General features: G+C 45.8%; 1 protein-coding gene across 1 annotated transcript; it reads left to right on the top strand.

Annotated features, from left to right (window-relative positions):
• Positions 1–8,376: 8,376 nt before the first annotated feature.
• LOC135710920 (uncharacterized) lies at positions 8,377–11,307 on the top strand. Its single transcript, XM_065233626.1, has one exon. It carries the CDS (start codon positions 8,377–8,379, stop codon positions 11,305–11,307), a length of 2,931 nt encoding a protein of 976 aa, XP_065089698.1.
• The last annotated feature ends 1,175 nt before the right edge of the window (positions 11,308–12,482 follow it).

Genomic DNA, 12,482 nt, shown 5'->3' with positions numbered 1-12,482 from the left:
CATGTCCAATCACTATTCGTTAAACGCTCACTTGTTTCGTGTTGGGCTGGGAGACAGCAATCTCTGTGAATGTGGACAAGGTTACCAAGACGCCGATCACATCCTTTGGTCTTGTGCTGAGCATCGTGGAGTCAGATCTGAGCTGTGCGATTCCCTTCGGGCTCGAGGTAGACAACCTAATGTTCCAGTTCGGGATATTTTGGCTAGACGTGATCTGGAGTTTATGAAACTCATATATGTTTACTTTAAGAATACTAACCTTAGATTGTAAGTTTGATTAACCTTGTGTTTAGTTTGTGTATTGTGCGTGTAGTTTTTTTTTTAATGTTTGTTTTCAAGATGAATAGAAATAAGTTCATGTTTTAGGATTAATTAAATATTTGTATAATAAATCATATTTCAAACCTCCTTCTCCCTTTCCCCATCCAAAAAATTGTAAATCTCCACTAACCTCGAGACGACCGCGAGTAATCGGTTCAATTCCTTTAACTCTAGATTTAAGACATTATTCATGTATAATGCAAATGATAATTCGGCTCTGTAAAGTTTATTCGATTGAGCCTGTACAAATAAATCAATATAAAAAAAAAAGAGTGTTCGAAAAACTTCAAAACTAAAATCTAATGCGTGAGTTAAACCACCTATGACTTTTGCCTTGCACAGTTTTACAGAGAGGAACAAGACATGGTTTTCAGAATAATGTCACTATTGAATCCACAAAATAAGAAAATGTCAGCCCCCTCCTTGTAAGAATCTGTTGGAAATGCTAAAACCACCCCTCCCCACCCCTTTCCATTGCAATATTTGTGGTTGACCCCTCAGGAGGTAGGCAGGTGGGTGTTTTCCACGCTTTGACTGACTGAAGTTTATTGAAATAAATGGCGTAAAATGGAAATTAAATGGCAGGCGCAGTGCAACTCGACTCGACTGACGTGGCTGGCTGACTGACTGCTGTAATTCCGACGATTGATTTATGTACAACTCAAATGTCCCACGGTGCTGATTCTCATCTGGTCTGTTGGCCTATAAATTTTGTTGGCTTTCACGATTTGTTCTAGCACAGCACAAATGTTTGAGTTACAAAATCCATTTTGCTTTCGGACATTATTTCAAGACTTTGATTTCACAGATTGGATGGTGGTTAAACAAAGATAGATCTTCCAGTAAACGTAATCGAATGACGTATCTTTCAAATCTCCATCGCTAGTCTATTAAAGTTTTCATCACCCAAAAGTTGGATGATTCCGCACCGCTTTTAATTAAAACCAATAAATTCTTGTCCTCATAAGCTGTCAAACGTCGAAAAATTTACTCCTTTCGAACTTTTTTTCGGCAGTGGAAATTTACGGACAAACTTATTAAAGAAAAATGTTCCAGCATCCTGAACGTTTTCCTTCATCCCAGCATCTCTTTATGTTCAACATTTCCCTCTCTTATTTTTTCATGTTCCACTGCTAAACTTACCTGCTGCCAGCTAAAAACGCCCATCAATTAAATAGCGAACATAAAAACCTACCGAAATTGATTCCTCCTCCATAGTAGACCGGCTCTGAAAACTAAGGAACTACTGGAAAAGTCTCGGTATTTGCGCTCAGCTTGACGTATGGAGCAACGGTGGAATGCTGAAAGCGAAAAACTTTTTCCTTTCTCTAGTCGGTTGATTTTCTAGGAAAAGTTTGCAGAAATTTCTTTACTTTTACGTTTAGCTGGTGCGTATATTTTTTCCCCCGCAAGTTCTCAGGAAATACGCTGCTGCGTTGCGGTGAAGGTTCTTTTTATTCGGATTTTTTTTTTTTCGTTTCCATTCATGTCGTCATCTCGCATCGAAACTCTTCCTCCGCAAAGTTGGAGAATCGAACTTGACGGGTTTGCAGTTGAAAGGGTTGTTGGTTGAATGGCTTGTCGGAGGAGAGATGTGGGGGGAATGTAAGAAGCGTCTCTACGGGGAATGTCGTGTGAATTGAGTAAGCCAAAAAGCTGGCGAAAAAAGTGTAGTAAGACCAAGAATGGAAAGTTTAACCTACCCTTTCTTGTACGGCTGGCTGGCTGGCTGGCTGGCTGGTGGTTGGAAGTGATATAGATGCACGGATCCGAATAATCCTAGCAGGGATAGTGGTGTTCGACTGTTTGAAATGCAGTCGTAATGGCACGAAAAGAAGATTTAAATGGAAAGTGTTTCAAATTATTTTGACGTAGGACTACGTCTTTGATTTCTATATGGGGGTACACTTTGTGAAAACCGAAAATGGAACATGTAACAAATTAAGAAAGATTTTGAACGTTAATAACTCAGCTGCCCCTGGTCCAATTTCAATAAATTTTATCACCAATCGATCAGAAATATGGCTGCACATCGATAAAAATGCTTTCGAATGTTGATTTTCAACAAGAAACTTTTGAAAAATTGGTAAATGTCCAGCATTGTCCAAAAGCGTCGAATTAACTAACAAATCCACCAATTACCTACATGCATATGCTGCTTCCCCAGCACAGTCGTCAAAGAGTAGTAAGTAGATGAAACAAGTCGAAGGGGCATTCGCCTCCGATCCTCGGGCGCGTGCGAATAGGGAGGATGGAATTGCGTAATATCTTGCACACTCATCGCCATATTCAGAACCAAACGCAAATTCTTCGAGATAACCACCATCCGTGGTCTGGCTCGCCGTGGCGGTGTTCCTGAAAAGTGAGATCCGTGATGCTGTCACCTACACTAAACACGCCAAGCGTAAGCGGCCATGGATGTCATCTACGTTTTCAAGTGACAAGGACGCACTCTGTTTGGTTTCGGAGGTTAAATCATCACCAACTTTGGCAACAAAACGGCTCTTTTCAGGGTTACCAAGCTTATTACAGTAAAGAGTAGGAATAGAATTCATCTGCCTGTTTGTCCATATTCAGAACCAACGACCACACAAAATGCTCATGTAATAAAACTGGAAGCAGGGGTACAAATTATTTTGGTCAGCCTTGATCAACTTTAAATCGCCACGGCCGGATATTTTCGGTGGAAGAAGCAACAATCTAGCATCTAATTCGACGAAGACGGCAGGAAACATTTGTGAAGCCGACTTATTTACGAAAGAGAGTGTCGATGAAGAAAATCGATCAATGTAGATAGGACCTATTGAAAAGTGACGCGAGATTTGTTTTCCGTACTGAGCTCCAATGCTAACGACGCCAGGGAGGCAGCTCCCACATCTGGACCCTACCAATCGACCCATCAACTCAACCGGGGACCAACGGCTTTACTTCCCGAAGAAAGGCGTGATCAGAGGTGTTATGCCTTAGAACATACCGGTGGCGCCGACTGAGATTGGACCCAGGCGTGCTGGGGTGAGAGGTAATCACGTTAACCACCGGCGCCAATATCTTTCAAGGTGATATCACGGCGAATGAGATCGACCCAATTTTGAGTTTAGTTATCTCAGAAATAAAAAATAATGTGCAGGACCTCTGCGATGAGTAAATTTGATTCATGTTTTCGCATGTTTGCACATCATTCTGCTTTAACCTGAAAAGATATAAAAGAGCGCTGCTGTATGGCATTAGCTCATTTTCGCTTCGGACGGTGTGGTGAACAGTAATAGCAGCAGTAGGAAGGTGGTGGCTAGTCTACTCCTTCACACCTAACAAGCAACAATTGACTGGTCGTGGCAAAGGAGGAAAAGGTCTGGTAAAGGAGGCGCCAAGCGTCATTGCAAAGTTCTTCGGTCGTCTGGCTCGCCATGGTGGTGTCAAACGTACCTCCGGTCTGATCTACGAGGTGTGCTGAAGGTGTTTCTGGAAAATGAGGTCCATGATGCTGTCACCTACACTAAACACGCCAAGCGTAAGTGGTCATGGATGTCCTCTTCAATAAAACGGCCCTTTTCAGGGCCATCAAGCTTACATCAGTAAAGAGTTGGAATAGAATTTATCTGTGCTTGTTTGTCCATATTCAGAACCACAAGCCCCCCAACGACCACACGAAATGCTCTCCAGAGTTGTAATCTTGTAACCAAACTTGGAAGCAGGGGTGCAAGTTATTTTGATTGATTCTCATAATCACATTTCTCTTTGAAAAAAAAAAATACTACAAATTTGGTACGCCAACAATTCAAAAACGGAAAGAGTTGAGATAATAGATAATTGATCAATTAAAAGAACTAAATGTTCTTCACATTTATTCCGTCCACTAGCGGTCCTTCGTCAAGCTTCCGTTCGTGCCCCTAGGCACAGACCCTTCTACTTTTTTGATGAATTTTGAACACACAATATTTGTTTATTTGTCGTCAATAGTAGGGGAAATGTCTCTAATGTTGGCCTGTGGATCTAAGATTGGCCCATCGCTAAAAATCTGCGAATATCTCTGCTGCAGTTGTTATCTGACGTCACCAATGATCCGAGGTACACAAATTCATACACCACCTCGAACTCATCTCCGTCGATTGTCACGCTTCTGCCTAAGATGCGAGCCCTATCCCGCTCGGTTCCTCCAGCTAACAGATACTTTGTATTCGACGTATTCACCTTTAATCCAACCTTCTCTTCTTCACGTTTCAGCCTGGTGTTCTGCTCCGCCACGGCCTGAAACGTTCTTCCGGCAATGTCCACGTCGTCAGCGAAGCAGATGAACTGGCTGGACTTATTAAAGATCGTGTCCCGCATGTTAAAGCCCGCACGTTTCATAACACTTTCTAGCGCAATGTTGAACAGGAGGCAGGAAAGACCATCGCCTTGTCGAAGTCCTTTGCGAGTTTCAAACGAGTCCGATTACGCACCCGATATCTTCACGCAGCACTGTACACCATCCATCGTAGCCCTGATCAGTCTGTTCAGCTTCCCGGGAAAACTGTTCTCGTCCATAATCTTTCATAGCTCTTCACGGCAAATAGTATCATAGGCAGTGTTGCGACACCCCTCGTGTAGCAACGCACCTTCTCACCAGCTAAAGAAACTCCAACCTTTACTTGCCTTGGCTCGGCTGACAGTTGTTGAATGCCGATAGGGACGGTACGGGAAAATAATTGTCATTTAAGAACAAGTGAAACCATGTGACACGATGTCGCGATTACCTAAAATTATTCTTTGGATTTAGTTTAAAATTAATGAAATTGTTATCTATATTATCTGTGCTTAAATCTAAGTTGCTATTTGTAGTTGCGTGAGTTAAAGCAACAATAATTTGCGAAGCGTTGAAGTAAAACTGAACTCATTTTCCTTTCTAGAAAGTTGTAGGTTAAGTTGATTGGGTAAACGATCGAGCCTCTAAATTGAAACCTAATTTCGTTGTTTCTAATACGGTAAATTGTGAGTCATGAACATAATTATATACAGCTAACTCGAACTATCACCCCGTTCAGGACTCGGTTCAGGAGTTGGCCAGTTTCTTATAAAACAGTTTCGTTACCGGGTTACAACGACGGAGAATTACAAAACGTAAGATATTATACTACTAGAAGCTAAGAACTGTAATTTCAACGGCATAAATCATTCCAGGAAATTTTAACGTATCCTCAATAAATCGTTAAACGTTCGGAGTCTACTTTCTCTTCGTTGGAAAACCAACAATTTAAAATTTCGTTTTTCCCGGACTGCGAAACGATGCCACTTGATCGAACCCCACAAGAGCCGGGATACAGCGAATTCGGCTGCCCGAGCTGCCCTATCTGCAAGTTGAACGATGATAGCCGGATGGTCCAATGCGATGACTGCAGCATTTGGTATCACTTTGGCTGTGTAAGTGTGACGCAAGATGTCGAGGACCACGACTGGAGCTGCCAACAATGCCAAGCAGCTAAAAAAGCAGCCAAATCCAGAGAAAAATCCCCGATTCAGAATAATCCACCCACGCAGCCCATCGAAGGTGCCACCGGTCAAATAAATTTGCAGCAGAAGGTATCGTCAAACGGCCAAGGAGATTTCGTTCCGAAGAATTTGCCCAGATCGACTAGTGGAAACATAGAACAGCTAGAGCAAAACACTACGAATGGTGGAGGAAATTTAACCGTAGCGCAAGCGGAGATACGATTGAAGATGCTTGAGGAGGAGAAAGCCCTCGAGCGCAAATATCTGGAAAGAAAGTACCAGATCATGATGGAAGCCGCCGGTGGTTCTTCCTCCCCGTTACAGGCTAGTATCACGAACGCTGGTTCCCCTGGTGCCCCACCGTTTCATTCGTCTCCGGTTACCACAAATTTACGACCGGAAGCACCTATATTTCACTCCCGCCACGAAGATTGCACTGATGCATACGATAATTCGATGATGTTGAACAGGAGCCAAATTGCCGCCCGTCAAGCCGTCCCAAGGGATCTGCCAACTTTTAGTGGTGACCCTGAAGAATGGCCTCTTTTCGTGGCCACGTTTGAGAGCACAACACGGATGTGCGGCTATAGTCAGGAAGAAAATACGATTCGACTACAAAGATGCCTCCAGGGGAAAGCAAAAGAGGCTGTTCGAAGTCAGCTGTTGCACGCAACCAATGTGGACAACGTCATCTCTACACTAAGGATGCTTTTCGGTCGCCCGGAGATAATCGTGTATTCAATAATCCGCAAGATCCATGCGTTGCCAGCACCGAGGGTCGACAGGATGGGTTCACTGGTAGACTTCGCAGTGGCCGTTCGGAATATGGTCGCTAATGTCCAAGCGTGCAATCTGGAAGGGTACCTGTACAACATATCTCTGCTACAGGAGCTTGTGGATCGTTTGCCCCCAATGATCAAATTGAATTGGGCCATGCATCGTCAGGCAATGAACCAAGTTTCGCTTGGTGACTTCAGTGCCTGGCTCAACAGTCTGGCAGAGGCGGCTAGCCTCGTAACGATTCCCCCACCGATCGCAACTGCTGAATCAAAGCCAAGGCGTGGTCGAAAGGATGACAGTTTTCTGAACGCACACCACGAAACGTCATCGTATCCGGAGAGAAAGCCGATTGGCGACGATAAACGTGAAGGATGTTTCGTCTGCGATGGGAAGTGTGCTTCGGCCGAGCACTGCAAGAAGTTCCTTAGTTATGATCACTCTACGCGATGGACGACTGTCAGAGAACGCAAACTATGCCGGCGTTGCCTCAAGAAACATCGAGGGTTCTGCAGGTCAACGAATGAATGCGGAATCAACGGGTGTACAAGCAAGCACAATCAGCTGCTACACAATAATTCGTCGCAAAAACCGCAAACGTCACAACAGCGAGATTCTAAGCCAATGCCTGCTACACCAAAGCCAGGTACGTCATCGGCTGTAACAACTACGCAAACCATCTGCAATACCCATCGTAGCGACGGCAAGGCAGTCCTGTTCCGATACGTACCCGTTGTGCTGTACGGACGTGGGACTAAAATCGAAACCTATGCCTTTTTAGACGACGGTTCGTCGTTGACGTTGCTTGAGGAAGATTTGGCGACCGAATTGCAGCTCGACGGCGTCGATCACCCACTATGCTTACAATGGACAGCAGATACGTGCCGCTACGAGGATTCGTCGCAAAAGGTGTCCTTGCTAATTTCCGGTTCTCGCAATCAAGGGACACGTTATCAACTTCCGGAGGTACACACCGTCAAGCAACTCAAGCTTCCTCCTCAAACTTTGGCGTTCGACAAGTTAGCTGGCACATACACATATCTCAAGGGCTTACCGGTCGATTCCTACAGCAACGTGCGCCCAAGGATCCTGATTGGAATTAACAACTGGCGTGTAGGTCACGTTCTTGACAGCCGTGAAGGAAAAGAGTTCGAGCCTGTCGCATCGAAAACTCGCTTAGGGTGGATGGTATATGGCGTACATGCTGGCGATCAACACCAAGAAGGCTATACCACCCACCACAGTTACCACATCTGCCCGAACTCCGGTCAGGCTGATGACGATCTACATAGAGCTGTGAAAAGTTTCTTCGCTCTTGATAGCATTGGAATTACAAAGCCGGACAAACTGATCGTTTCCAGTGAGGATGAGCGCGCCTGGTCCATGATGCGTTCCATTACCACTCCACGGAATGGGCGCTACCAAACAGGGCTTCTCTGGAAATATGACGACGTAAGGCTACCCGACAACAAGACGATGGCGATTAAAAGATGGCAGTGTTTAGAACGCAGGATGGCCAGAGAACCCCAGCTTGGCGCAGCACTTAGAGCAAAAATGGAGGATTATTTGCGCAAAGGATACGCACGAAAGTTGACACCCGAAGAACTGACGCAATCGTACGATCGGATTTGGTATCTGCCAATATTTCCGGTGTTCAACCCCAATAAGCCTGGCAAACTGAGAATCGTTTGGGACGCTGCCGCTACTGTAAACGGCATCTCCCTAAACTCCGTATTAATGAAGGGTCCGTATTAATGAAGGGTCACGGAGCTCCCAGCGGTACTCTACAAGTTCCGACAGTACCTGGTGGCCATGGGAGGAGACGTACGTGAGATGTTCCACCAGGTGCTGATGAATGAGGCAGACCAACAATGTCATCGATTCCTGTGGAGCAGCGGTAAGGATCAAAACAACCCCGACGTATACGTCTTGATGGTTATGTCCTTCGGGGCGACGTGCTCACCCAGCCTAGCCCAATTCGTTAAAAACGAAAACGCGGAGCGCTTCCGGCGTCAGTTTCCGACTGCGGTGGATGCAATCGTAAAATCGCATTACGTTGACGACATGTACACGAGCGTCCAGAACGTGGAGGAAGCAATCGAGCTAGCGAAGGAAGTTAGAGAGATCCACTCTCGCGCTGGGTTTGAAATGACTAACTGGGTTTCTAATTCGCGTGACGTTCTCACGGCTCTTGGTGCAGTAGAAGTTGCTGAAAAGAACTTAGACACGGTGGTAGACGTCGCCAACGAGAAGGTTCTTGGCATGTGGTGGTCGACGAACTCGGATGTCTTCTCATACAAGCTGTTCCTGGAACGTAACATGGACATTCTCTCTGGAACGAGACGCCCAACTAAGCGGGAGCTACTGCGAACGATGATGAGCGTCTACGACCCACTTGGGCTCATCGCAAACTATTTGATGTTTTTGAAGATGCTCTTGCAAGAAGTTTGGCGGTCTGGAGTAAGCTGGGACGAGTGCATTGCGGAACGTGAATGGGAGAAGTGGAAGATCTGGTTGCAGTTTCTACCGAAGCTTGAAAATTTGCGGATTCCTCGCTGCTACCGCCAGAAGACGTCGGTACATTCCTCCGTTCAACTCCACATATTCGTGGACGCAAGCGAGAACGGTTACGCTGCTGTGTGTTATTTCCGGTTTGAAGAGGATGATCAAATCGAATGCTCATTGATCGGAGCCAAAAGTCGTGTCGCACCGCTCAAGTTTGTATCCATACCCCGCTTAGAACTGCAGGCAGGGGTCATCGGCGCCCGATTGGCAAAAGCCGTAGAACAAGGCCACTCGTACAACATCACCAAGCGATTCTTCTGGACAGACGCTCGTGACGTCTTATGCTGGCTGAATTCCGACCATCGACGATATAGCCAGTTCGTCGCTTTCCGTGTAAGTGAGCTGTTGGAGACCACGGATGTTGCTGAATGGCGATGGGTGCCTACGAAATTGAACGTTGCCGACGAAGCCACGAAGTGGAAGCGTGCACCAAGCCTTGATTATGATAGTCGGTGGTTCAACGGCCCTGAATTTTTGCTGCAACCGGAAGAAAACTGGCCGAAGCTCCCAGCTTTAGAATCCACCAAAGAGGAGCTCCGTCAAAACCGTCAAAACCGTCAAAACTTGCTACACCACCGTGACGTTGATGATTGGGTTCTTACTCCAACAGACTTTTCATGTTGGAAACGTTTGCTTCATGCTGTGGCGTTCGTAATGCGGTTTCCCAGGAATCTCCGGAAAAAGATAGCTGCCGAACAACCTGATACTGGTCCATTGAGTGCTGATGAATTGAACGACGCTGCCAGTTATATCTATCGCCGAGCTCAAGAGGACATCTACAGTGAGGAACGGAAGCTGCTTGCGAAACCTGGACCGGCTCTTGGTACGCGGATTCTACCTAAAGGTAACTCTCTGTATAAAGTGGAACCATATCTCGATAGTGCTGGGGTGATGCGTATGCGTGGTCGCATTAGCGCTTGCGATTTAATTGATGAGTCTACGAAGCATCCTGTCATCCTTCCTCGAGAGCACTACATCACATCACTGGTCGTTCAAAAAGTTCATGAGGAATTCCATCACCAATGCCACCAGACCGTGCTGAACGAAATACGGCGAAGATATTACATTCCTCGTTTGCGGGTAGTTCTCAACAAAACTCGTCGAAATTGCCAGAAATGTAAAAGCATGACTGCTAAACCACAGCCTCCTTCAATGGCCGATTTACCGAAAACTCGACTCGCGGCATTTGTTAGGCCTTTCTCTTACGTGGGCATTGAATATTTCGGCCCGATGCAGGTAGTAATCGGTCGCCGTGTTGAGAAGCGCTGGGGCGTGCTAGCTACGTGTCTGACCACTCGAGCTGTGCATATCGAGCTGGCTCATTCGTTGACGACAGACTCCTGTATAATGTGCCTGCAAAACATCATAGCGCGACGGGGATCTCCAATCGAGATTGTTAGTGATCGAGGAACCAACCTGGTCGGTGCGAGTAAAGAGCTGAAGGAAGCTTTAGCACAGGTAGATCAAGAGCGGCTGATGAAAGAGTTTACGACCGAGAACCTCAAATGGTCGTTTAACCCACCTGCTTCTCCTCATATGGGAGGAAGCTGGGAGAGACTGATACAATCAGTAAAGAAGATTTTGACCAGCATACTTCCAACTCAACGGCTGCCAACAGACGAAGTACTCAGGAACTCTCTTGTGATGATTGAGAACATCATCAACTCGCGCCCTCTGACCTATGTACCAGTTGACAGCGAGGCTGCCCCGGCTCTTACCCCGAATAGCTTTCTGCTGGGCTCTACCGATGGTTCGAAACCCCTAGTACTCCACGATGATAGCGGCTTAGCTCTCCGAAGTGCTTGGAAATCATCACAAGTCCTAGCCAATATGTTTTGGAAGAAGTGGTTGGCGGAGTACCTCCCTGAAATTACTAGAAGAACTAAATGGCTTTCGGCCGATCGACAGATCCAGATAGGAGACATCGTGATTATCGTGGACCCAAGTTTCCCGAGAAATTGCTGGCCCAAAGGCAGGGTAGTCAACACGAAGGTATCCAAGGATGGTCAAGTACGATCGGCGACGGTACGGACGGCTTCAGGTATGTACGAGCGCCCGGCAGTTCGCCTGGCAGTGCTGGACGTCGGTGCAGACAAGAGTGATCGGGACCAGGGTCCAACCACTGGGGGGGACTGTTGCGACACCCCTCGTGTAGCAACGCACCTTCTCACCAGCTAAAGAAACTCCAACCTTTACTTGCCTTGGCTCGGCTGACAGTTGTTGAATGCCGATAGGGACGGTACGGGAAAATAATTGTCATTTAAGAACAAGTGAAACCATGTGACACGATGTCGCGATTACCTAAAATTATTCTTTGGATTTAGTTTAAAATTAATGAAATTGTTATCTATATTATCTGTGCTTAAATCTAAGTTGCTATTTGTAGTTGCGTGAGTTAAAGCAACAATAATTTGCGAAGCGTTGAAGTAAAACTGAACTCATTTTCCTTTCTAGAAAGTTGTAGGTTAAGTTGATTGGGTAAACGATCGAGCCTCTAAATTGAAACCTAATTTCGTTGTTTCTAATACGGTAAATTGTGAGTCATGAACATAATTATATACAGCTAACTCGAACTATCACCCCGTTCAGGACTCGGTTCAGGAGTTGGCCAGTTTCTTATAAAACAGTTTCGTTACCGGGTTACAACGACGGAGAATTACAAAACGTAAGATATTATACTACTAGAAGCTAAGAACTGTAATTTCAACGGCATAAATCATTCCAGGAAATTTTAACGTATCCTCAATAAATCGTTAAACGTTCGGAGTCTACTTTCTCTTCGTTGGAAAACCAACAGGCAGTCTTGAAATCGATGAATAGGTGGTGCATAGGGAATTGATATTCACGACACTTTTGAAGGATCTACCGCAACGCAAAGATTTGGTCCGTTGTCGATCGCCCGTCCACAAAACCTGCTTGATAATTTCCCACAAATCTGCTTGCTAGCGGCGATAAACGGCGAAAGATGATCTGGGAAAGCACTTTGTAAGCCACGTTTAGAATAGTGATCGCTCGATAGTTCTTACATTCTAGTTTGTCGCCTTTTTTATATTCTGGGCATATTACTCTCTCTTTTATCTGGTAGCTGTTCTGTTCCTTCATGCGCTGTACCGACGAAGCCATTCTTCCTGCCGCCTTGGTCCTCCGCCTCTGCGCCGTTCAGATGTTCATCGTAGTGCTGCTTCCATCTTTCAATCACCTCACGTTCGTCCGTAAAGATACCCCCTTCCTTATCCCGGCACATTTCGGTTCGCGGCACAAAGCCTTGGTGGGATGCGTTGAGTTTCTTGTAGAACTTGCGTGTTTCTTGAGAACGATACAGCTGCTCCATTTCTTCGCACTCCAGCTCTTCC

This window comes from Ochlerotatus camptorhynchus, unplaced genomic scaffold (assembly GCF_037179485.1).
Source record: "Ochlerotatus camptorhynchus isolate MF236.1 unplaced genomic scaffold, CSIRO-AGI_Acam_v1.1 ptg000406l, whole genome shotgun sequence".
Classification (NCBI taxonomy): domain Eukaryota; kingdom Metazoa; phylum Arthropoda; class Insecta; order Diptera; family Culicidae; genus Ochlerotatus; species Ochlerotatus camptorhynchus.
The sequence above is the reverse complement of the archived record's forward strand: the minus strand, read 5'-3'. Positions and strand labels throughout refer to the sequence as shown.

What these genes read in the sequence shown, in the direction of transcription:
- LOC135710920 (XM_065233626.1), top strand. Translation starts at nt 8,377, where the DNA reads ATGGGAGGAGACGTACGTGAGATGTTCCACCAGGTGCTGATGAATGAG.